Consider the following 26,596-nt stretch of genomic DNA (forward strand, 5'->3'; position numbering starts at 1 on the left):
TTCAAGCTGTCCTCTCAGGACATATACACAGGGGTAAAATACCCAACCTACTGAGGTCTGTTAAATGACAAGAAGGTTAATTACATGACCTCTAAATCAACAATTTGAGAGGAGGCGATTTGCACTCCTAATGTATTTGTTTCAAAACCTAATTTGGCTCTAGGCCACTGATGCAAGGGCTAATCCCATACTAAAGAGGTGACTTTAGAAATTGACAAATTTACATAATGTTAAGGAAGAATAGGTTGAGAAAACAAGTTCACCTCAAAACAATATGAGCGGGAGCTCGAGAGGGTTAAGCACTCTCTATCCCAATATGTAGTTTAAAAGATAGAATAGATACAAGTTCCTTTACATTTAAGGAAGGTTACATAATGTAAAAACTTCGGACCCGCCCCGAGAGTTAAACTGCTGAGCAAGCAAGAAAAGAAGTAATTAATCGGCCATTACCTGGTTGTTGACTGCCGCCGAAGAAAGAGGCGCTTCCCGCCCCCTGCTATGTACTTTACACACGAAAAGATGGAACAGAAGTGGCCCGGAGACCCTAAAATCAGCAGTTTATATACTCTCGCGGAAAGTTCGAGGCGTTAGGGGAATGAGAACACCCTCCCACAAACTCTTTATTGGGTAGGATACAGCAACATATTCAAGTTGGGGGAAGATACATCCGATTGGTCAGAAATTAATAAAAGAAATTCGGGATTGGCTAAATACAAAACAAGGGGAAAGAGAGGGGTATACAGCCAACTTAAACAATAACAGAAAGAAATTTAACAAGAAACAAACTTTTGAAATAAAAATTTCTCCAAAAAAATAGTTCTTTCACGTCGCACTAGGGTGCACCATTGTAGTTTTTCAGTAGTGTCCTCTAGAAGAGAAAGTTCACACTTCTTACTACAAGCAAAACAAAAATACGTCGAAAATGACACAGTTCAAAAACTCCAAAATTTCCAGGTAGTGACATCTTCTGATAAAGTAGAAAATTAATACCGTAGATAAAGTTCAGACTTCCTCCAGCAGAGGAGTTTCAAGTGGCGCACATTTTTAAACTAGCGGCGTGGAGGTGTACCGCCTGGTACAGACCTCCCCCCCCCCCCCAAAAGTTCCTCCAGGGGTGACACTGGCAATTTGTTTGGAAACAAGTTTCAAGTTTTGATGTTGATATGGAGATTAATTGTAGAAGTATTTATAGGATTTTCTTAATGTGGTTTGATTCAGTTTCAAAATTTTTGTTGTGACAGGCGAAGTAAAGTCTTTATGTTTGTAGAAGTTGAATTCAGAAGGAAAACTTTAGTTTTTAAAGTTGAGGAAAATTTTCTAAGTCCACCAAATATTGCAGTAGAATACCCAAGAAAAGGTAGTAAAGTTGATCTGGAATGTCCATATAGTTGATGTTGATTAAGTTGGATGGCCAGACCGGCCGTTGCAGCTTGCGTCCAAAGGCGGCCGCTCGGACCCCACAAGTACCCTGAGATACCGCTCGCCCGCACTATGAGGGGAGCAGTGGTGTTGAAGCACGCCGCGCCCGCGGTGAACATATACAGGCTGCGGGCAAGTAGCAGGTCGTGCGCCGCACATCAGCCTTGGCCGGGAGGAGGGCTCCGGCTCGCCGTGCACATGTCGTCCTCGCTGGGGCCGAGGGGGCCCTTCCTTTAACCCAGTCGCGGCACGGCGCCGCGCGGCTGCGGGGGCACAGAAACATTAAAACTAGGCGGCAGAATTTGTTGGACCATCATCTTTTTTTTCTAGGGCACAGGCTTGTGGAGAGGTTGAGGGGCCAGCGGCGTGCAAATATCCATGGCATTAATTAAGCCACTGTATAGAGTGGAGCAGGAGACGGGAGCGTGGTAATGGCCGTGGCAAGTACAGGATGGCAGTTTAACGGTTCGGGGCAGGTTTCACAAAAATGCTTACATATAAAACAAAATACTATAGAAGGGGCAGAAAGCCTTAAAAGTGAAACTCAAAAAAAAAAAATATATATATATAACCTTCATATTCCTTTCAAGATAATATGAGGCAAGTTAGCACAGAATTTATACAGGTTTCACCTGCGACAAGTGAACCCTAAATATCCTCTCGGTGGCTGGATTGCTTAATAACAACGTAACCGGCATAAGGAAATCGAGAATGACGCACGGCCCATGGAATCTGGGGGCAAGCTTGCCCGCGGGAACAAAATTCTTGACCATTACTTGGTCACCTACCTTCAAAGGGGTGGGTCTCCGTCCACGATCATACCTTTCCCTAACCTTTTCATGAGACACTTTAAGATTGGCTTTAGCCTTCTTCCAAAGATCTTTAATGTTGTCCGGATCTATTGTCTCGGGTAGAATGTCACTCAGAGACCAGAGGTTAGAGAGCGGCGTGTTGGGAACAAACTTGAACATCAAAGAGGCTGGAGTAAATTTATGTGATTCATGAACCGCCGAATTCAAAGCAAAAGCTAACCAATGCAGGGACGTGTCCCACCTGGAATGATCTTCATGATGATAGGCAATAAGCGCGGACCTGAGATTACGGTTAACCCGTTCAGCCAGAGATGGTTGAGGGTAATAAGCAGAAGTAGTTACATGAGAGATGGACAAGTCAAAACAGAATTTACGAAAAAGATTTGATGTGAACGCCTTAGCATTATCAGACACAATATATTGGCACGGACCAAAAGAAGCAAAAATAGAATTTAGGCAAGTAATGGTGGACTGAGCGGTAGCCAGCTTAGTCGGAAATAACCAGGAAAATCTTGTAAAACCATCTACGCATACAAAGATGAACTTGTTGGCATTTCCCTTTGACTGGGGGAAGGGTCCTACATAATCAATATACAGGCGTTCCATGGGGCGCGACGCTTGATGCGAAGACAAAAGGCCTACCTTGGTGGACATGGTTGGTTTACTAAGCAAACAAGATTTACAAGCTTTTACTAGTTCACGGATTTCACCGTCCATACCTTTCCAGATGAACCTTTCACGAATCTTTTCACGAGTTTTAAAGATTCCAAGATGCCCCCTAATGGGGTCTCATGATAGTATTTGAAGATCATAGGCACAAGAACAGCTGGACGACAACCTTCATCATCTTATCATGCCTCGATGGGCAACATAAAACACCATTCCTCAGAACATAAGGGACAACATGTTCCCCAGAAGAAAGGGTTTCCATTATCGGAGCCAGCGTCCGATCTTCACGTTGGTATTTCTCGATATCCCTAAAGAGCATGGGAGCATCTGTTAAGATGGCATTAACATCAGATAGTATGGACTCGGAAGGTGATGAACTGTCGACCGGTTCATGGGTCTCGACGTCATTGGAAAACATACGGCTGAGTCCATCAGCAACAACATTTTCGGTACCTCTGATATGCCTGACATCGAATTGGAAGGCAGAAATACGGATGGCCCAACGGGCTATACGGCCAGTACGACGCGGCCTACCTAAGACCCAGCTTAAGGCTTGATTATCTGTCTCCAGGTCGAATTTGACATGTTCAAGATAGAGACGGAACTTTTCTAAGGCAAATAAGACTGCCAAACCTTCGAGCTCGTAGATAGAATACTTGGCTTCTTGAGCCGACAAGGTCCTAGATGCATAGGCGATGGGTCGCCTCCCTAGTTCAGTCTCTTGATGAAGGACTGCAGCTACTGCTGACGACGACGCGTCGGTTTGGACAATGAATTTCTTTGAGAAATCAGGCATAGCAAGTACAGGGGCATTACAGAGAGCTAATTTAAGATCTTCAAAAGTGGCTTGTTGAGAAGGTCCCCACTCGAATTTGATGCCTTTCCTACGAAGAAGGTTTAAGGGCGCCGCTCTATTAGCGAAGTTAGGAATAAACTTCCTGAAGAAATTCACCATACCAATGAACCTGGCGATACCTTTAATGTCCTTGGGAGGTTTAAAATCACGGATGGCCTGTGTTCTAGAATGATCGACTGCTACACCATCAGGTGATACAATATGCCCTAGGAATGACATAGAGGGCTTAGCAAAGGCAACCTTGGACAACTTGACAGTTAACCCAGCCTTACGAAGGCGATCGAGAACTTCTCGCAGATGATCTAGATGTTCTTCAAAAGTCTCTGAAAATACGACATCATCCAAGTAGTGATATAAGTACTCAAATTTGATGTCGGAGAAGACCCTATCTAGTAGCCTAGTGAGTACAGCTGCTCCCGTGGGGAGCCCGAAAGGCACGCGGTTGTACTCGTATAAGTTCCAGTCCGTGGCAAACGCTGTAAGATGTTTAGACTCTTCGGCAAGGGGAATTTGATTATAGGCCTGATTCAAGTCCAAGATAGTAAAGAACTTGGCCTTACGAAACCATGAAAAACAAGAATGAAGGTCAGGAAGGGGCACGGATTGCAACACCACCTTCCGATTGAGAGCCCTATAATCAATGACAGGCCTGAAGCCCCCCTGGGGTTTCGGGACTAGAAAAATAGGCGACGAATACGCCGACTTAGAGGGCCTAATAATACCATCCTTCAACATCTGATCGATGATTTCTTTCAGAGCCTTCATTTTAGGTGGAGATAGCCTATAAGGTGGAAAACGGACAGGAATCGAATCCGTGACCTCAATTTTGTATTCAATAAGGTCAGTAACACCAAGAGTATCAGAGAACACCTCTGGAAACGACTGACACAACTTACGAATACTATCAGCCTGCTCCTCAGGTAGATGTCTAAGGTCTAACAACATCTCATTCTGGGTAGGCGAAATAGATGAACATGATACAGAATTACACTTTAACAAGGGAATTTTACAATTGGACGCAAATTTGAATGTGCACGACCTGCTCTGGAGATCGAGCACAAAACCAGTGTAGGAAATGAAGTCAGCTCCCAATATAATGGGGCAAGACAAGTGCTTGGCCACAAACAATTTAATTTTCCATGTAAATTTAAAAATACGAATTTTGACATGTAAAGAACCTAGAATTTCTAATGGAGATGAATTAGCCGAAACATATTGAACAGGAGATGAGACATAGTCAGGTAGTTTACAAACAGATTTCAATTTAGAATACCATTCAGCCGAAATAATCGAACAAACACTGCCTGAATCTAAGAGAGCTGTTACAGGTTCATTATTTAACTCAATCTTAAGAAAAGGAACAGGCGCGGGGGAACCCGCCGCAATCCTAAGACACTCTTTAGGGCATTCAAAAGACGAATTTGAAGACTGATCGTTCCCTGAATTTACAACCTGTTTACCCGGGGCTGAGTCTCGGGAAGATGGATTAGTTGACTCAGCCGAAGCCACTAGTCACTTTTGATTCTTGTTGGAAGTTGCACCAGAAGTTGAGCAGGAGGGGGTGCTATTTGAATTTGGGCAATTTTTGGCGATATGTGAGAAAGCCCCACATTTAAAACAGCCTTGTGATGAACCAGCCCCATTCCTTGTCCCACTCGACTTGATCAGTGGACAATAATTGCGAAGATGGTCAGGCGACCCGCAAGCATAACATTTACGGGGATTGACTGGTCGGCGAGGTGGAGGCCGAGGATTACTAAAATAAGGAGGGGGTTCTTTCGCGACACGCAAAGAATCGGCGTATCTAACTCCTTCCGCTGAGACGGCCAATGCTTCAAGTTCAGAGAAAGTTTGCGGGCACGCCGCGAAACACAAATATGACCTATAGGATGGTGAGATACCTTCCACAATGGCTTGTACAATCTGATCCTCAGGGAAGTGAAGAGCAAACACCCTAGTATAAAACTTAATGTCCTGTATGAAATCAGCCAAGTTTTCATCCAAGCGCTGTACACGATAATAGTACTTCTGAATCAGAGATGACCTCGCGCGAGCAGGAATAAAATTTGCAAGCAAGTGTGCGTGAAAATCTTCAATAGATGACTGTTCAGCTATGGCTCTTACTATTTTGTCGGAGAGAATACCAATTGCATAAGGATAGGTGATTTGCAAAATTTGACATGGGGAAAGAGAAAACACAAGGGCATGATCCTGAAATTCAACTAGAAATCTTAAAAATGAAATTACTTCACTGGTGGTATTAACGGAAAACTTCGATATACCTCTGAGCAACATTGCCAATGGATGAGGCAAGCTGCTGAACCCGGGTGACATAGTAGGTAAAGGTTTCAGTGGCAAGGAAGTTAATTCAGAACGTATATTATTCAATGAGTTACGGCGTTCAGACTCGTTGTCCAATGGGGCAGAGATAGTTTGAGCAGCAACGGTTATCCTATTGACTTCTCCCTTAGGAGGCTCTTCCTCGCTACCTACATTCATCGTGACGGGTTGATCAGTTTTGGGAGGAACCTCCCCAGTTAACAATTGAGTGACCTTGCTAGATAATTCAGAAATATTTTCAAGCAGCGTACTAGCTTCCTTCCTCTGAACGTCATTCAACTTTAGAGACAACAGATCGTTAACTCTATTTGAAAAATGAAACAGCCTGGCTTGCACACGTTTGATTTGATTAGGAGAAGGATCATTTTCATCAAAAAAACTAACTACAGATGCTAGCCCAGTAATATTCTCGACGATCGTGGAAAGAGAGTCGTCAATTTCTTTCTCTCCCAAAGCGGGGATGGAAATGGGCAAGTCAAGGGACTCTCTAAGCTTGTTGGAGTCTATCGCAACCGTGCCTCCAGATTGCACATTTCTGATAGTTAACTCATAGATCAACTCCTCCTTGCGCAAATAGTTAAGATGGAGAACATCGCGAGGGCCGGGCATGATGACAGAACAATTTTGAAAAAGAATAAATCAAAAAAAATTCCAGCAACTGAGAAAATAGTTAAAGTTGTAATCAAAGCAATGTTTAGCCGTCAAAAGGGGCTAAAATGAGACCCATTCAACCACGCTCTGCTACCACTTGTTACGGAGTTTTCCGTGGTAGTTAGAGGTGAAAGAAGGTGCGGGGTGGTGAATAGGTCTCAGGCTACGAAATTAAAGTGAATTTAAAATTTAACAAGGTTATATTTTCTTTTCAAAATCAAGAAATAACAAATATGGCAGGTACAGAGTAGCAAGGCAACAAAAGTACAATTACAGTATTTACAGGATTTGGGCTTCGAGCCCCGCGATCACAATCCTTGAGCAATCAGCTCAGTTTTACCCCAAACACAAGTGTCAACAGAGAGGGGAGAACCCCATTCATACCTAGGAGCACTTGCTCCAAAATACACAGTAAGGCCTCCTTGAGGCGCGCAGAAAACAAAATTTTCGGGAAAAGAGCAACTTGCTCTCAAAATTCAGGCCTGTCAAAGGCCACACCTAATTCTACTTTCAAGCTGTCCTCTCAGGACATATACACAGGGGTAAAATACCCAACCTACTGAGGTCTGTTAAATGACAAGAAGGTTAATTACATGACCTCTAAATCAACAATTTGAGAGGAGGCGATTTGCACTCCTAATGTATTTGTTTCAAAACCTAATTTGGCTCTAGGCCACTGATGCAAGGGCTAATCCCATACTAAAGAGGTGACTTTAGAAATTGACAAATTTACATAATGTTAAGGAAGAATAGGTTGAGAAAACAAGTTCACCTCAAAACAATATGAGCGGGAGCTCGAGAGGGTTAAGCACTCTCTATCCCAATATGTAGTTTAAAAGATAGAATAGATACAAGTTCCTTTACATTTAAGGAAGGTTACATAATGGAAAAACTTCGGACCCGCCCCGAGAGTTAAACTGCTGAGCAAGCAAGAAAAGAAGTAATTAATCGGCCATTACCTGGTTGTTGACTGCCGCCGAAGAAAGAGGCGCTTCCCGCCCCCTGCTATGTACTTTACACACGAAAAGGTGGAACAGAAGTGGCCCGGAGACCCTAAAATCAGCAGTTTATATACTCTCGCGGAAAGTTCGAGGCGTTAGGGGAATGAGAACACCCTCCCATAAACTCTTTATTGGGTAGGATACAGCAACATATTCAAGTTGGGGGAAGATACATCCGATTGGTCAGAAATTAATAAAAGAAATTCGGGATTGGCTAAATACAAAACAAGGGGAAAGAGAGGGGTATACAGCCAACTTAAACAACAACAGAAAGAAATTTAACAAGAAACAAACTTTTGAAATAAAAATTTCTCCAAAAAAATAGTTCTTTCACGTCGCACTAGGGTGCACCATTGTAGTTTTTCAGTAGTGTCCTCTAGAAGAGAAAGTTCACACTTCTTACTACAAGCAAAACAAAAATACGTCGAAAATGACACAGTTCAAAAACTCCAAAATTTCCAGGTAGTGACATCTTCTGATAAAGTAGAAAATTAATACCGTAGATAAAGTTCAGACTTCCTCCAGCAGAGGAGTTTCAAGTGGCGCATATTTTTAAACTAGCGGCGTGGAGGTGTACCGCCCGGTACACTAATAATATACGGCATGAATTGTTGATGCTTTTAAAGCCACACTGCAAATCTACAGACCAAGTACTTTACGATGTCATTCGGTTCAGCCGTTCTCTCGAGCTCGCGGTAATAAAAGTCAGCCTAATGTTTTAAATACAAAGCTTCCCTCAGTTGAAGGTTGCCACAATGGACAAAGCATAACGAAACAAATGAAATTATAATTTTGTTGATTGCATTATTCTCATAATGCCCTTGAACTATAAGAGTTATAACATGCAGCAATGATTTCTCAGTAATGAAATGGAACATCGTATAGCTAACAAAGACATAGTTTGTAGTACCGGAATCTCTAAATTAATCAGCTTCCAAAAATTCACAATGATTCGAGGAATAAGTCCCTCGAGCTCCTTCAGTCCAAATGTATCTTTATAGTAAACTATGGTCGGCTGATAGATAAGCTTCTTCTCCCTATCAATATCTTCTGGCTGGTCTGTGGAGATTTCAAAACGAGCTGTAGGATCTGTTCTGATTCTTTGTAGGCTATGATGTCATTTCTCCTACTGCCACCGTTATCGGCAAGGCCGGATACCGCTTCGGCGACCCTATATTTTTTTCTTTCTGAGGCTCATTTTGGTTTCGGTCGGGGGTTTAAGACCGGATGCACTTTCTGGCGTCATGTGATTCTTGAGATAGCTCCAGAGACCCCAGAAATAACTGAGATAAGCTGAAGAAAGTTTGTGTACAGGCACTGGAGTAAATTAAACTCAAGTCATCGGTGAATTTTTATACTTCAGTAATTTTCAGATAATGTTCTAGTGCAGTACCGAGGAACGATTACTTTTATCAGATTAAGAAATCCACGCAAGCGAAGCCTCGGGTAACAGCTGGTATTATAATAAACCTGCCTGTTGTAAAATAGAAGAACATGGATAGCTTTCTTCCCAATCTGCTGATGTAAACCGCATTTGTGGTATTTTCTTTTGGGACTAAGATAACCAGGCTTCTGGCAGAGCTAACGCTGGAACATGCCAGAAAAAGTCCTCGCTCAAGTATCCTCAAAAAAAAAAAAAAAAAAAAAAAAGAATTCAAACTCTTTTAACACCCCCGTTAAGTGGATTTCCGGAAACAAAAGAAATACGTGTTTCTTTATTTGTAAAGGAGATTCCAAATATCAATGTTCACGTCTGTGACATCTTCAGTTTTTTAGATATAAGTATCCCCATAAAAACAATTCAATTCCTTTTTCATTCCTTTTCATCTCCTCTTAAGTCGATTTTCCGAAAACAAAAAAGAAACGTGTTTCTTTATTTTTTAAAGGGGATTCCAAATACTAATATTCACATCTGTAATATCTTCAGTTTCTGAGATATACTGTAGATATACTCATTTTTAAAATATATCCCCTTTAGACTTCTATCACCCCCCCATTTTTCAAGTGGATTTTCCGGAAATAAAAAAATACGTGTTACTTTATTTTTAAAGCAGATTCAAAATACCGATTTTTACGCCTGTATCATATTCAGTTTTTGGAATATAAGTATCATCATAAAGAGAATTACATCTTTTTCACTTCTTTTCATCCTCCCACCCTTTAAGTGGATATTCCGAAGAAAAAAGACTTGTTTCTGTATATTTAAAGGGGATTCCAGATACCTATTTCCACGTCCGTAACATCTTCGGTTTATTTATATATATGTAGACTATCCCCATAAAATCGTTCCAGTCCTTTTCACCGCACCCGGCTAAGTAGACTTCACGAAAATAAAGAAATACGTGTTTCTTTATTTTTACGGGAGATTCCAAACACCAATTTCGTGTCTGGAACATGTTTAAGTTTTTGAGATTTATTTATTTATTTATTTATTTATTTATTTATTTATTTATTTATTTATTTATTTATTTATTTATTTATTTATTTATTTATTTATTTATTTATTTATTTTAAACGTTACGACTTTTCACTTCTCTTAACCCCCTTAAGTGGACTTTCTGAAAACAAAACATACGTCTTTTTTTACTTTAAGGAGATTCCAAATACCAATTTTCACGTCTTGTAACCTTTAGTTTTTTAGGTATAGGCCTAAGTATCCTCATAAAAAATTTCAAAATACCAATGTTCACGTCTGTAAGCTGTTAAATTTTTGAGATATAGATATCTTAATTTAAATAATTCCCCGCCCCCCTTTTCATCCCCTTAGCGACGGAATATCCAAGAACCCTTCCTTAGTGAGCACCTACACTGGATAATATAAATGTATCCCCAATATTTTATTTCTTTATGTCCACTAGTTTTGGCTCGACGATGATGAATCGGCCGGTCAGGAAATGTTATTATATATAAGTTCGATATAGATTGCTTTTGCATTTCTCTTAGTAAAGGATATTTTACGTTGAGTTTGAGTTAGTTGTTCCCCTAACTATGCTTCACACTAAAGACCAATGTTGATGAGCATATTATTACTAGGAGTCGGATGTTGTTGAGATGTCATCTCTTATCGCTCTGTATTAGGACGTTGCTCAGTAGCATAGAAATCCATTCTGCGGCATAACAAAGAAATATAACACGTTTTTATTTTGCATTCTTTTGCATTGTTTGATGATTTGGGATGATCAGCCATTATATCAACTTTCAAGCAGGTTTTAGATCAATATACGAATGCAGCATTTTGAAGAATTTGTGATCATCATTTTAAAATGTTATTCTTAATTTATGCATGCATTGCTTATTGTCAGACTGATAAAATTCCGCAAGTGACAACATAAAAATGTACATATTTGTCTTACATACAGTTAATTTGCTAAATGTCTTTCACGACCCGCAGTTGTTGCTGACCAAGGTCGGGTAAGGAAAGGATTTGTACCTGTGAGCCTTGTGTTCGTCCGCCTCTGTGGTGTAGTGGTTAGTGTTGAACCCATGACCTTTGTGCCCTAAGAATATTATGTATTAAATTGTCAATTGGAATAAGAAGTTCGATTTCTTGATAGCACGGGAGTGACACGTGGCATTGGGGTGGCTACCTTCTGTCCCACGCTCTGGGATACGTGACGTCATTCGCACGTGTCGACTGCGGAAGAATCTAAGTCATTTCGGTGGATTATTTCAGAAGGACGCGCGTGTATCGCATACCCACGCCAAGTCAACAAAATATAGTGCCTATCAAATGAGGTCATTTATCCAGCTAATTGAATATGTATAAATTTTAAATGTCCATGAACACTACCACCGGCAATGTAGCAAGTATGTGTTTACCTTCAAAACTCTTGTAATTACAGTTCAGTTAAGTCAGAAAAGTTACGGAAATTTTCTTGGCGGCAAAGGGAGATGCCCGGAGAGAGGGGGTAGTTTCTATAAATAAGAAGGGACGCCATGATGAAGCCCCTGCATTTTGTATCACGAGGCTGAAGACGGAGGGTTGAACTGCACAGTAAAATCGAACGACAAAGTAGACTAAGTCCAACCAATAGATTTTAGCTGATGTGGCTGGGGTCTTGACTCCATGTGGAGATAGTTTTTCTTGAGTGGAAATAATTGTACAAAAAGGACGGTCAAGGTACCGAATAAATTTGTATTAAGTGTGTGTGGTAAAGGAAGTAATTCGTGTGCGGGAAATAATTACAGTCCGTCGTGTGCGATCAACAAGAACAAGTGAAGGGTATTTTCTTTTTTTAATGCTTTATTTCCAGGAAACCGGAAGACAAAAATTATCTGTACAGACAGAAATGTAAAAATGGCTAAATAAAAATGCCAGGGTCACAGATGAGCCCTTAGATGAATGCTGGCGTGACTTAAGGTATGTGACTTAGCATCTTACCACCTATTATATCTTGTTTCATGATGTCTAAATTATATGTATTTGAAGGGGGTATATACGACGCAGTTGGTCGCCCCTGTGTGGTTTTTGTAAATGTCAGAATACGACGAAAAAGGGTCATTTGTTTTATTTTCCACTTGGATAAATTTTTGAAGTCTTGCGAGTGTCGTATGGTGTTGTAAAAAGGTTATTGAATAAGGTTTCGAAGGGATATCGCGTCTAATGTAGATCGTCATTTCCGTGTGTTTATTGCCTATACTTTGTGATGTCAAATTAAGATGTTCATTCGACGTAAACATTTTCTGTCTGAAATTTTGACGTAAATAATATAAGAAATCCATGGTTACCCATTTTCAATCGAGTGGAAGCGCGTTGTCGGGTGAGAGTATAGAGTGATGAATTTGGTCACGGAGTGAAACGTTTTTTTAGGCCCATTTAAACTGTGTCTGACTGACAATAAAAAAAATTTAGTAGAATTTTACAGTCACTTTGTAAAGTCCAGTTTTGGAAATATACGAGATCATTATGCGAAGCGTTCATTAGTGAGGTATTTGTACGAATTAGGCGTCGTGGATTCCAAGTATTTTTATTCCAGTCTTGTTTGTCAGTGAGAGCCGTCCAGAGGAGACGAGAGTTCAGAGTTGTCGTATTGAGTTGAGATGGAATTTGTGAATCCGGGATAGGCATAAGCCCGAGGAAGATTTCGTATAATGTTTGGGGATGGAAAGTAGAATTGAGAATCCATGCCGGTATTAATTTGCGACGTGTGCAATTAGTGTGGGCATTTTGAAGTATAATCTATGTGCATTTTGTTGGTTAGTAATATCGTATTTGTTTGATTATGTCGGCAGAGTTTAAAGGTTGCATTCTGAGAGGCCAGTCCGGCAGAACGAACAGATGTCTCATATCACTGCCAAGCGAGGGTTGGGGCGAAATGCCGTCAACTGATAGGGGTTCGCCGCTCGAATAACGGAACATGCAGAGTGTGTTACGCATTGAATTGAGATTGCATTTCTCGGCAGGGGATAACGTTAAATGTTGGATTTAGTTGAAATTTTTATCCGGGAATAACGTGTGTGTTATTAGATACTGTAAATTTGTTTAACTGAGATCGTAATGTACATTTGAGACCAAGAACTTAGAGTATAATGAGTAAGGTTAGCCAATTTCAGGGTTGTCCAAAATATGGAGCGATGGTAATGATGATTGTTTGTCTGTGAGGGGTGCGCAAACTTGATGAAATGTTATGACGAGATATGACATCGTAATTGGGTTACATTATACGGTGAACTTGGTTTGTACGTAATTATTAGGGTTATCCAAGTGTTAATAATGGCTAGGGTTAGATTAGATTTTAAAGTGTGAGGTCATGAAACAAGATATAAACGGGACATGAATGTTGTAATATTTCTTTTCCAGCAATAGGAATCAACAGATAAACATCAAACATGATAAAAATGAACTACGCCAAGACTTGTGAAGAAACCATTCGTCCGTGGAAATAGAATTTGTCGTTCTTTAAGATTTCATTAAATCATTTACATTTATGTAATTATTAAATTCAGTGAAAACCGTATTTTGAAATAACTTTAAATCAAGCGAATAACTTGGAGATGCATTCTGGAAATCTTAGTTTGTTTTCTGGGGAATGTGTAAAGGTTAACGTAACGGTTAAGGGGACATATCCGAAGGTAATGGATTTTACTGCCACAAAGTATTGTGAGCATTGTTGTTGTTGTATTATTTAACTTTGATTGATTGAGCAGTGAATGTGCTGGGCTTAGTAAAGTGGAAACTTTGGTCATCAACCGATGTAACTTAACTGTGTTTAGCTTTCAGCTTGGATGGTCGTGGGGTCATCAACCTCAGTGACTTAGAGTAGGGCCATATGCCACTGTAGCATCATTTTCCTTGCGGTCATCATCCACAATGACTTTAAAGTAACTTAGAAGTTTAGATGTCGGTCCATGACATAGTCGCAGGTCACATCGATTCAATTAAGGGTCCATGCCGTATAACCAGCGTGTGGCACGCACCGATTGGACTGCCTTAATTATACCCAGAGTCCAGAGTTCGTGTTACGAGGTCTGGACCATAAAGAATCACTATGATGGTACATGTAGTCTCACATGGAAGCCGAATTTAAGGATTTCCAGACTTTCCTTTCTTTAATTAATAATTGAGACAATGGTTTCTAGTAAGAATGCCCATCAGGCAGTTACGTCAAAGGCTCACACCAGTGTTCTGACCTTCTATGTAAAAATGATTGTCCAGTGGACACGATTGAGTTAAATGATACCGTTGATAAATCAGGAATGCTTCAGGAATTACTTGAATAAATAGAAACATTTTTTAAATAAACCTTTCATTTGAGTAGATAGATTAGAATTACTGAACCCTACCTTTACATCAGCAAGTGACGAAGAACCCGATACGACCCAAGAGATAGATCTCATGAACTTTTGCTGATAGGTAAGAAGATAAGTATCCGTCCGTATGGACCAAAGGGTTCAGTGTGATTAGCTGCAACTCCCGGAGGGCCGGGTTCGATTCCTCGCTCTGCCACGGAATTTGAAAAGTGGTACGAGGGCTGGAACGGGGTCCACTCAGCCTCGGGAGGTCAAATGACTAGAGGGAGGCTCTATTCCCTCCTCAGCCATTCCCGAAATTATTTCCCATGGTACCGAGCTCGATAGCTGCAATCGCTTAAGTGCGGCCAGTGTCCAGTATTCGGGAGATAATGGATTCAAACCCCCACTGTCGGCAGCCCTGAAAATGGTTCTCCGTGGTTTCCCCATTTTCACACCAGGCAAATGCTGGGGCTGTACCTTAATTAAGGCCACGGCCGCTTCCTTCCCACTCCTAGGCATTTCCTATCCCTCCGTCGCCATAAGACCCATCTGTGTCGGTGCGACGTAAAACAAATAGCAAAAAAAAAAAAAAAAAATGTCCATGGTACCTAACTTAAGCCTACGGCCGCTTCCTTACCTCTTCCTTGTCCATCCCTTCCAATCTTTCCATCCCCTCACAAGGCCCCCGTTCAGCATAGCAGGTGAGGCCGCCTGGGCACTGGGCCTCCTCCCCAGTTGTATCCCCACCGACCCAAAGTCTCACGCTCCAGGCCACTGCCCTTGAGGCGATAGAGGTGAGATCCCTCGCTGAGTCCGAGGGAAAAACCGACCCTGGACGGTAAACAGATTAAGAAAGAAAGAAAGAAAGAAAGAAAGAACGAAAGAAGAGCCCTATGTTTCAGGCGTGTCGTCTCAAAACTCACGAGTCTCAAAACTCACGAGTCCCAAATCTCACGAATTCCAGGGGCCTGTTCCACAAAAGTATGGTCTTGTACATTACAAGTAAATTCTCTAGTAACTTGTACAAATACCAGAGTTTCTGTTCCACAAAAGAATTCTCTACAGTTGTACTTTACTACTCCATACTTACAAATTACTAGTGAATTTTTATAGGCGTGTTCCACAAAAGTACTAGTACTTGTAACTTACTAGCGAATTGAGAAGGATTCTCTACCAGTGAAAGGATAATAATATATAAATGTACTAGTGCTATTTAAATACGCTTATTTTGGATACATTTTGATAAATATGTGGTCTAGCAGTAGTGATAGTGATGGTGATGAAAATGAAAACTATCGTCTGTACAGGGAAAGAATAAACTTCCAGTTTAACACTGTATTTGAATAAAATGAACGTTTTAGGTTAAGCACAGTACAAGTGGAAGAACTTTTGATAGATATTGGCTATAGCTTAAAATATCCTACGAACAGAAATAAATCTCTCTCTGCTAAACAACATTTACTAACAACATTACATTGGCTTGGGATGGCAAAATCTTCAGTCTGTGGTAGCTGCAATAAATGATATAAAATTTCCTCAAATTGTTTGTTGGCCTGAAAATACTGAAAAAAACATATTCCAAGAAGGACATTCCTGGAATCATTAATGAGCAGAATATCTCTTACATACGTCCAACTTTTCCCCTCAAAAGCTCCATGAGCTTTTCCCAAGTCAAATATTTCCATCCAACCATTTATTTTGTCTTGTTTTTTCAGACTCTCGCTGAATCCACCGAAACAAATATCTTTCCTACCTTCTATTTCCTTCAAAATGAATAACTTTGTTTCTCTTGACATCATTTTAACAATTCATGCAGAGTTTGCAATTTCGTAACAATTAAGTTTGGCGGCCGAATATCGGTATTAGCGGCATCTGATTCCTAATGACAGACCAAGGTATAATAGGTATGTTAGACTCTCGTAGAATATACGCGAGGATCGCGGAAGAACAGAATGGGTGATAATAACGGAGTAATTTCCTATCATCAAAGAAATAAACTGAAAAATAACATCGTAGCATTAAAAAATTCACAGGAATATTAGTTCTTTCAATCTTTGCTGCATAAGTTACAGTAAAATACGATATTACGATAAATGAGGCAAGCATAACCTAATTCAACGAATGGAATACGAAGATAAACAGCTGATTCATGCTATGACGTAGTATGTTTATTGATATGTCGTCACTTGTAAAACTTGTAACAATTCACTGGTAATATACAAGAGACTATCAATCTTTTGTGGAACAGAAATGTACAACTCCATACATTACAAGAACCCACACTAGTAACTTGTAATGTACAAGACCATACTTTTGTGGAATAGGCCCGGGAAGGGGATTGAACAGGTTTCTCTACCTGGGTCAGTCTCAAAACTCACGAGCAGGGCCAGTTCTTCTTTGAATGGTTAAATGTCCAACCTATTAGTGATGGGATAATGGAATACTTCTAATAATCGAATAACTTCTATCCGATTATTTAAATAATCGAATGAATAATCAAATCAAATAATAGAATGAGTTTCAGATATATCAGTTATATCACGCAGAATAATCGGACGCGACATGAATATATTTTTCGGTGTAAGTGTGTCGGGTAGACAATCGATTGAGGTTAATAGATGAACTCTTATGAAAAATAGAAAGATGCTTTTTTTTTTTTTCAAATGAATCTCCTAATGTTGAAACTAAATGAGTGAAGTAATTGTCTTGATCTCTGATCTTACTTAATCTGTTTACCCTCCAGGGTTGGCTTTTCCCTCGGACTCAGCGAGGGTTCCCACCTCTACCGCCTCAAGGGCAGTGTCCTGGAGCGTGAGACTTTGTGTCGGGGATACAACTGGGGAGAATGACCAGTACCTCGCCCAGGCCGCCTTGTCGGGAGTGGGACGATGGGAAGGGATAGACAAGGAAGAGGGAAGGAAGCGGCCGTGGCCTTAAGGTAGGTCCCATCCCGGCATTCGCCTGGAGAAGTGGGAAACCACGGAAAACCACTTCGAGGATGGCTGAGGAGGGAATCGAACCTCCCTCTACTCAGTTGACCTCCCGAGGCTGAGTGGATCCCGTTCCAGCCCTCGTACCAATTCTCAAATGTCGTGGCAGAGCCGGGAATCGAACCAGGGCCTCCGGGGATGGCAGCTAATCACACTAACCACTACACCACAGAGACGGACCTTGATCTCTAATCTCTAAATAAAATTCCTTCCTCAAGTAAATGCGGCGTTCTGGCAGCATAATGGAGCTAAACCCCAGTACTACCAACTGACAGTTTCTTGTAACTAGCAGCGGGCAATATACCTACTTTAATTTTATGTCGTCCGGCTGCATGCATAAATGGTTAGCATGCTGGCCTTTAGTTCAAGGGGTCCAGGAGGTCCTGGGTTCGGTTTCCGGTCGGGTGGGAAATTGTAACTTTCATTAGTTAATTCCTATGGCTCGGGGACTGGGGGTTCATGCTGTCTTCAGCATTAGCCTTCATCTTAGCTACAGCCTCTTCCTCACAGACGTGCAGGTCACCTATACGGCGTCAAAGACCTGCACCAGACCTCTCCGGAAGCCACACGTCATTACTATAAATTTATGTTAAAGGGAAAAAAATACATTATATTAGCTTTAAGACAACAGCAAAATATTTTTAAAATAATAATACACCTCGGTCTCTTTCATTCACTAACCATTATTTTTCTTCTGTGGATTGGGGTGGCAGAATAACATTCACAGTATCCCTTGCCTGCCGTAAGAAGCGACTAAAAAGGGGCCCCAGGGGCTCTTAAATTATTGAAGAAAAGACTAGATAAACAACTGATAGGCAATCTTCTGCCTGGGTGACTGCCCTAAGTCGGTGGAAAAACGTGGGTTGAAGGGAAGCGTGAGTCACCGCGCACCTCATCCTTCCTGCAGTCATCGCAAGCACCTGCTGTTCGGATTCTTGAATTTTGAGACTCATTAGAATGTTTACTTCAGCTACCAGTTTGGAGTCGTGAGTTTTGATACTATTTGTTACTAATTATAGCCCGTGAGTTTTGAGACGTAACCGTTTCAGGAGCACAGTACAGAGCTCTGATAATTACGAGAAAGTTTTTCCTAACGTGTCTCAAGCACAAGGAATGCACCGACCGTCGTACCCGCCCCTACAGTCACTCATTCACCCTCGCGTACCTCAAGACCATCCAGTAAATCATTACGTCCATATTTATATACATACACTTCCAAGTATATTAGGAGATAATTATTCTGTAAAAACAAGAGCTGTGTAGCGAAAAGAACAGGGACATATTATTTATAAAACTATTGTTACACAGTCACCAGAATTCAGTTCGATAAAAATGTTTTAAAGTGTTTTTTTTTACTTATTTTGTAGCATTTTCCCATGTATTTAAGGACATTTTATTGAATATTTTCAGTGATGTTTAGGTTAACACCCGGCCCCTAATTATTACTATTTGCTATCACTCTTAGCCATCCTTTGTCCTAATCTAGGGGCTGCCTGGCCGAGGCGGTAAAGGCGTGCTCGGTTCGCCCGGAGGGTCGTGGGTTCGAATCCCGGTCAGGAAGTCGTAAAATTTAAGAAACGAGAATTCCACTTCCGGAGGTGCATATGGCCCTGAGGTTCACTCAGCCTACACCAAAAATGAGTACCAGGTTAATTCCTGGGGGCAAAGGCGGCCGGGCGTAGAGCTAACCACTCTACCCCATCACGTGCCGAGGTTAACAATGGTGGAAGCCTTTACCTTCCACTCCTCCAAGGACCTTCATGGCCTGTACGGAGGTGACTTTGCTTTGCTTTTCTGTCCTAATTTAATGCTCACAAAAATGATCTCCATCTCCATTCAAATATACCGCCATTCTCGAAAATCAATGTTGCCGAGCGAGTTGGCTATGCGGCTGGGGTCGCGCAGCTGTGGGGTTGCATTCGGGAAATTGTAGGTTCAAACCTCGCCGTCGGCGGCCCTGAAGATAGTTTGCCGTGGTTTCCCATTTTCACACCAGGCAAGTGCTGGGGCTGTACCTTAATTAAGGCCACGGCCGCTTCCTTCCCACTCCCAGCCCTTTTGTATCCCATCGTCGCCGTAAGACCTGTCTGTGTCGCTGTGACGTAACCAAGTTTTTAAAGAAAAGATAATTATTTGATTTCCAGTTACGTCAAAGATTTAGGACTACGACTGTACAAGGTTGTAGGGGTGGTGGTGGTGGTGATTATTATTTTAAGGGGTACTACAACTAGGCAAATATACCCTGTCAAAACTAATAGAAGGATTCTGATCCTTCGACGAATGAAAGTGTCACCAATCCATTCTCCCAAATTAAGAACCTCTGCGTATACTGTAAATCCCTTTTATGGACAGGCAGGGATTAACATGGATGTATTCTATGACTTCACCCATAGACTGAAAAAAATGCATGTAACTCATCTTCATTGGTAGCGTGTCCACCTTCATGGCTAAGTTGTCAGCGTCTTGACCTTCGGTCCTCGAAGCGCTGAATTCGGTTCCTGACCGGATCGATGGATTTTAATCGTAAACGGTTAATTCCCTTGACTATGGGATTGGATGTCTGTACTGTACTCAAAATTCATGACACACACACAAAACACTAGACTCCACCACACTAACATGCAATTTCTCACACGCAGCAGGTGCCGCCCACCCTCGTCGGAGGGTCCGCATTACAAGGGCTGCGCCAGGCTAGCAGTTGCTACATTAATTTGTTATAATTTTCTGACAGAGTACCTGACAATAGCAGCAACAAATCTGGTACCGGTAACAGGGATATGAAACGTATATTCAAATAAAATGAAGAGAGGAGAGGCTTGTGAACACTTTGATCAGAAGAAAATGACATCTCAACAGATGTCACTGGTAATTGGTAGAATAACAATGGACACTCTTATAGCTGAATTATTCCAAGATATAAGGTCAACGGTTATAGTTGTGATTGTTATTTAAAGGAGCAGATGATAATATCCTGATAATTCTTCTTCTTCTTATATTATTTAATAATATTATAATTATAATATCATATAATTGAGGCGTCTAGTATCAAAACCGGCCAAGTCACAAAATTTACGAAAATGAGTTAAGGTTATAAATTTGAAGTAGAAGTATAACACTATCAGGTGAAACAAGAATATGCTTTAATTAAAATCGTCCATGTCTTCATGTTATAGAGCACTGAAATCTCGGTCGTGCAACAGAATCGGCCAAGTCATGCAGCCAGTGAATTCAAAACCGGCCAATCAATGAGCGACAATCTTTATGATGCAGCATTATTATCTGGAATCTTGTGTTGTTACATTAAGCAACAATGTGATAATATCAGTAGGCAAAATCGTTCCTTGTATATTCTTTGAAGTCATAATATTTTGCTTTTGTTCGTTTGCAACACTGATTTACGTATTTGCGGGCTTCTTACCGTCATTACCGAGCTCGATAGCTGCAGTCGCTTAAGTGCGGCCAGTATCCAGTATTCGGGAGATAGTAGGTTCGAACCCCACTATCGGCAGCCCTGAAAATGGTTTTCCGTGGTTTCCCATTTTCACACCAGGCAAATGCTGGGGCTGTACCTTAATTAAGGCCACGGCCGCTTCCTTCCCACTCCTAGCCCTTCCCTGTCCCATTGTCGCCATAAGACCTATCTGTGTCGGTGCGACGTAAAGCAACTAGCAAAAAAAAAAAAACTTACCGTCATTGGCGCCAAAGCAATCCCATTTCCGGTGTGCTCGTATTTTGTCATTATTGTATGCTGTAACGTGGATATTGTTCCGAGTGGTGAACTGAAAGATTTACTTTCATACCTTGTGAAATTTTACAAAATTGCTACAAAAACGGCCAAGTCAAAATTTTAATTAACAAAAAAGATGGGTTAATTATGAGTTAGATTTCTCAAAACAGCGGAACTTAAATATTAAACCATTAAGGATATAATTGTGAAAAAAAAATATTTTCTGACCATCATTGCTTTGTCTCTACAGGTTTTTCGTCCGTATTGAAAAATATGCCTTGAGTGACTTGGCCGGTTTTGATACTAGACGCCTCAATTATTTAATAATATAATAATAATAATCAATCATCATCATCATCTGTTTACACTCCAGGTTCGGTTTTCCCTCGGACTTAGCGAGGGATCCCACCTCTACCGCCTCAAGGGCAGTGCCCTGGAGCTTCAGACTCTTTGTCGTGGGATACAACTGGGGAGTATGACCAGTGCCTCGCCCAGGCGGCCTCACCTGCTATGCTGAACAGGGGCCTTGTGGAGGGATGGGAAGATTGGAAGGGATAGGCAAGGAAGAGGGAAGGAAGCGGCCGTGGCCTTAAGTTAGGTACCATCCCGGCATTCGCCTGGAGGAGAAGTGGGGAAACCACGGAAAACCACTTCTAGGATGGCTGAGATGGGAATCGAACCCACCTCTACTCATTTGACCTCCCGAGGCTGAGTGGACCCCGTTCCAGCCCTCGCACCACTTTTCAAATTTTCGTGGCAGAGCCGGGAATCGAACCCGGACCTCCGGGGGTGGCAGCTAATCACACTAACCACTACACCACAGAGGCGGATATTATTATTATTATTATTATTATTATTATTATTATTATTAAAGGGATAGTATATTGAGACCTGTGAGGGCTGCCTGGCCGAGACGGTAAAGGAGTGCTCGGTTCGCCCGGAAGGACGTGGGTTCGAATCCCCGTCAGGAAGTCGTAAAATTTAAGAAACGAGATTTCCACTTCTGGAGGTGCACATGGCCCTGAGGTTCAGTCTGCATACACCAAAAATGAGTGCCAGATTAATTCCTGGGGGAAAAGGCGGCCGGGCGTAGGGCTAACCACTCTATCCCATCACGTGCCGAGGTTACGAAAGGTGGAAGCCTTTACCTTCCACCCCTCCAAGGGCCTTCATGGCCTGTACGGAGATGACTTTGCTTTGCTTTTTATATTGAGGACTGTGGCAGTGAAAGCGTGCTCAGTTCACCAAAAATGACGTGGGTTCGATTTCCAGTCTGGAATCGGAACCTTTAGAAAAGAGATTTCTACTTTTGGAGAGGCACATATCCTAGGGTTCACTCAGCCTACACCACAAATGAGTACTGGTCCAGGTGAAATCTTGGAGACAAAGGAAGCCGGACATAGAATTCGCCACTCAATCCCACATAGTGTAGAGGTTACCGAAAGGGCCTCCATAATCTGTATAGAGATGATTGGCCTGCTTTGTTTCGTAGCCGACAATTCCGTGTAGGCCTACTCACTGTGTGTGTGTGTGTGTGTGTGTGTGTGTGTGTGGAAGGAGGAGGGGGAGGGGTGTCTGCTGTGTTGTTACTTGTATCAGCGAGTGTAGCTAAAACTCTACCAAATATCACATGGTGTGAGTGAAGTTGTTACTGCCTATTGAGATATGTTTCAATCTATAATAATAATATTCCATGCCACGCCAGAAGGTACATGTGTTGTGTTGTATCTTTTCTACATATTCTCAGAAATTACTTCCCTGTTTAATGTATGTATAATACTGCGAAGCTACAAATAAATGGACAAACATCTTTCCCTACAAAATTGTGGCCAGTCGATGTGTGATGACGATCTAAATCTAAAAGGTTTAGGATCTAGATTGTTATTGTTGTTACTGTTAGTTTATTTACCAGGGTTGTGAAATCGTGATCAATACTCCCATATACTTAATGTGACATGTAGCCTATATGCTGTGCTTTCACTTACAATTACTTGGAAGGGTTTAACGCCATTAATTTAGATAGCAAAACAGTATTTGCCATCATTTTAAGGAAGAGGGAGGGAGAAGGGGCATGACTGAGTGCGCAGTATTTGAGCCGATCCCTCAAATCTGTATAATTATGATAGATTATATTTTCAGAACAGATTGCTATACACGTCAGTATATCGCAGTCTCACATTATATTACCTAGACGCAATCGGTTACCGGTACTCATTCTTTTTCCGTCCTCAAGTTAACGGGTTCGATGTCGGTTGAAGTTGGTCGCAATTAAAGGTGTTTAAGTGCAACAACTCCTTGACATTTAAGAACTCCTGTAGGACAAAGTTCCAATACCTTGGCTCTCAAAATCAACAGCAATTGAAGGGACGTTAAATACATGCTATTATTATTATTATTATTATTATTATTATTATTATTATTATTATTATTATTATTATTATTATTATTATTATTATTCAGCATTCCACTTATGTTGACATGATCGAAATAATGAGTTGGCCGTGCGGTTAGGGGCGCGCAGCTGTGAGCTTGCATCCGGGAGGTAGTGGGTTCGAACCCCACTGTCGACAGCCCTGAAGAGGGTTTTCCATGGTTTCCCATCTTCACACCAGGCAAATGCTGGGGCTGTACCTTAATTAAGGCCACGGCCACTTCCTTCCCACTCCTAGTCCTTTCCTATTCCATCGTCGCCATAAGACCTATTTGTGTCGGTGCGACCGAAAGCAAGTTGTAAACAAAATGAAATAATGAGCTTTCTGAAATGTAACATTCAACGACTGCTTGGCGAGGAGCCGAATTTATTTTGTATTTCTGGGGTAGTTCAAGGCAATTCCTTGTTTCATTGTCTTCCTGGACTATAATAATACAGTATTTGTATTCGAACTGCACATTTCTCGGTTGGTGCTATAGGCATGAGCGTTTCAGAAAGCTCGTTTATTCGCATATTTGTAAGTTAAACATACTATCAATTAAACGTACAATCAGTATGATATTGGAAACCGAAGCTGCTTATGATGGCTTCCCTGGGAGCAGTTTACCTCTGATAGTGTTCACATTCACTAGTATATAATATGAAAGTGCCTTCTTTCATCGCGCCTTGTTAACTACCGTATATAACACCCCCATCCCCACCATATCCCCTCAAAAAGTACGTTTGGAGGACAAAGAATTGATAGTTGACTATCACTATCATTCTCCGGTCCCGCGGTGTAGGGGGCAACGCGTCCGCCTATCACCTGGCAGTCCCGAGTTCAATCCCCGGCCGGGTCAGGGGTTTTTAATTGTAAATCCGTCATTTACATAATACACTCAGGTTCCTCACATACGGTGCAAGTAGGGACAAAAGATCTTACTTAGGTCGACTCCCCGAACAAATAGCATTTTTTTAAATCACTATCATTTCTTCGAATTTTTTTAGCGAACAACTCTATGGGTAAAAAATGAGATACTACTCCTAATAATAATATAAATAACAATACATTTCTCAATAATTTCTTTATAGAATATACTTGCCTTTTTAATCTGGTGGAATTATGTTTAATGATCTCCACTACTTTAAAAGTTATGTCTGTAAATGTCCATGTATGTCACTTACTCTGTCCTTTATGTAGCTCATTTTCCGAAACTTAAAATTTACACATGGTTTACATCATAATTCAGGAACTATTGAAGGTATCTGTAAGAAATTTCGCAACATATGCTGTGTACTTTTCTTTGACACTAGTACTTCTACATTAAAAATAATTAGCCTGGTAGTGCAAATAGAAAAGGTAGTTTGTATGTATGAAATGTATGATTAGGAAGGAATAACTTAGTAATTCTTGAGTATGTGGTTGGTATAGGTATTTAAAGCATTTCAGTAAATGATCCATGTAAATCTTCATTTTTTTTCAATTTAAATTTCTATTTCAATTACCACTGATTTGCATTTAGTGATGTCGCTCACTTAACAGATCCCCTATCAGTTTTTACTTAGTCTTTCCTTAATTGATTTCAACGAAGTTGGAAAAGTATCGAACATCTCCTTTGGTAAATTATTCTAATCCCTAAATCCTCTTCCTATAAACTAATATTTTTCCCAATTTGTTCTTTTCAATTCCAACATTATCTTCCTACTTTAAAAAGCTGTATTCAAGCTTATTCGTCTACAATTGTCATTCCACGCCATCTCTCAACTGACAGTACAGACCGTAGGCCTACCGCTTATTCAAGCATCTCGTCTCGTTACTCCGAAGCCTTCCCAGTCCGAAGTCTGCCAACATTTTCGTAACACTACTGCTTTGTCGGAAATCTCCCAGAACAAATCGTGCTGCTTTCCTTTGGATCGTTTCCAGATCTCGAATCAAGTAATCCTGATAAGAGGGTACCATACACTGGAACCGTACTGTAATCGAGGTCTTACCAGAGATTTATACGCCCTTATAATTTATAACCTTCAATGAATTATAGTATCCACTGTAAAATGGATAACTCAATTTCACTGCAAAAATAGATTAACATGCAAATTTGTTCAAACATTTTAACAAACGACTACGGTGCCGGTATTTAAAAATCTGGATGCTATTTCATAATAACAATGAATGTATATTCGGCATGCGAAATTTTGCCTAAGTATCTTTTGGTGTTGCTAAGCTATAAAAATTGAATTTTACCGAAGGGTGTGTGTTCCAACATAAGAGACACCGAGGTGTGGAGCTTTTGTCCTGAAACAAGTTCTTTGAGTGTCGGTAGATTGCTGATATATATCGCTCATATACAAGCACTCCACCCTACATAGCCGGGACTGATCCCGTAATCTTGAACACAGTGAGTGCTAACATAACTACGCTATACTCAACTGGTCTCAGTCCATATAGTAATTACTGAGACAATAGTCACAACCATCGGATGCTTTTAGATTTTTCAATATCCCTTTCTTAATAGTGAACATTTTAAGCATAAAAATACGCACGTAAAAGGAAACTTCAGGCCCTCCATGACCGCGCCTAACAAGGAGCCTACATACAAGACGAGGAGTGGTTGACTGAGAAAAGACAGCCGTGTACTCACCGGCAGCCAGTGAAGAACAAAAGCCACGCGCAGCCTCCCGGCACACCGGGACCAGCCTCCCGCCATGGGTCCCTGCAGTCTACTGGCTCTACTCTCACTGGCCTGCCTGGGCACGCACAGCTCAGGGGTGTCCCAACCGAAGCAGATATCTCTTTGCAATTGTGTGCAGTTTTTTACACGTGAATCTGGATCTTCGCATTGGAGACAGAAGTGATGTAATACAGAATCAAGTACTTCTTAAAGAAACAACTAACAAAGGATCAGTTTTCTGGGAAGAAAAGAGCCGTCTTTGGGCAGAATTGGGCATTGTTCGGTCAGCGCGATTGATCTCGCCGCTGTTTATACCTACT

At 41.2% G+C, this 26,596-nt stretch overlaps 1 protein-coding gene across 2 annotated transcripts in view; it reads right to left on the reverse strand.

Annotated features, from left to right (window-relative positions):
• LOC136856782 (NADPH oxidase 4) overlaps positions 1-26,313 on the reverse strand; it is a 287,464-nt gene extending 261,151 nt beyond the window's left edge. For both annotated transcript variants that reach the window (XM_068224960.1, XM_067134888.2), the window contains exon 1: positions 26,247-26,313. In XM_068224960.1, coding sequence (XP_068081061.1) covers positions 26,247-26,312 — 66 coding nt within the window. In that variant the 5' untranslated portion in view covers position 26,313. The remainder of the gene's footprint in view (positions 1-26,246) is intronic.
• Between the last annotated feature and the right edge of the window lie 283 nt (positions 26,314-26,596).

This window comes from Anabrus simplex, chromosome 1 (assembly GCF_040414725.1).
Source record: "Anabrus simplex isolate iqAnaSimp1 chromosome 1, ASM4041472v1, whole genome shotgun sequence".
NCBI lineage: Eukaryota > Metazoa > Arthropoda > Insecta > Orthoptera > Tettigoniidae > Anabrus > Anabrus simplex.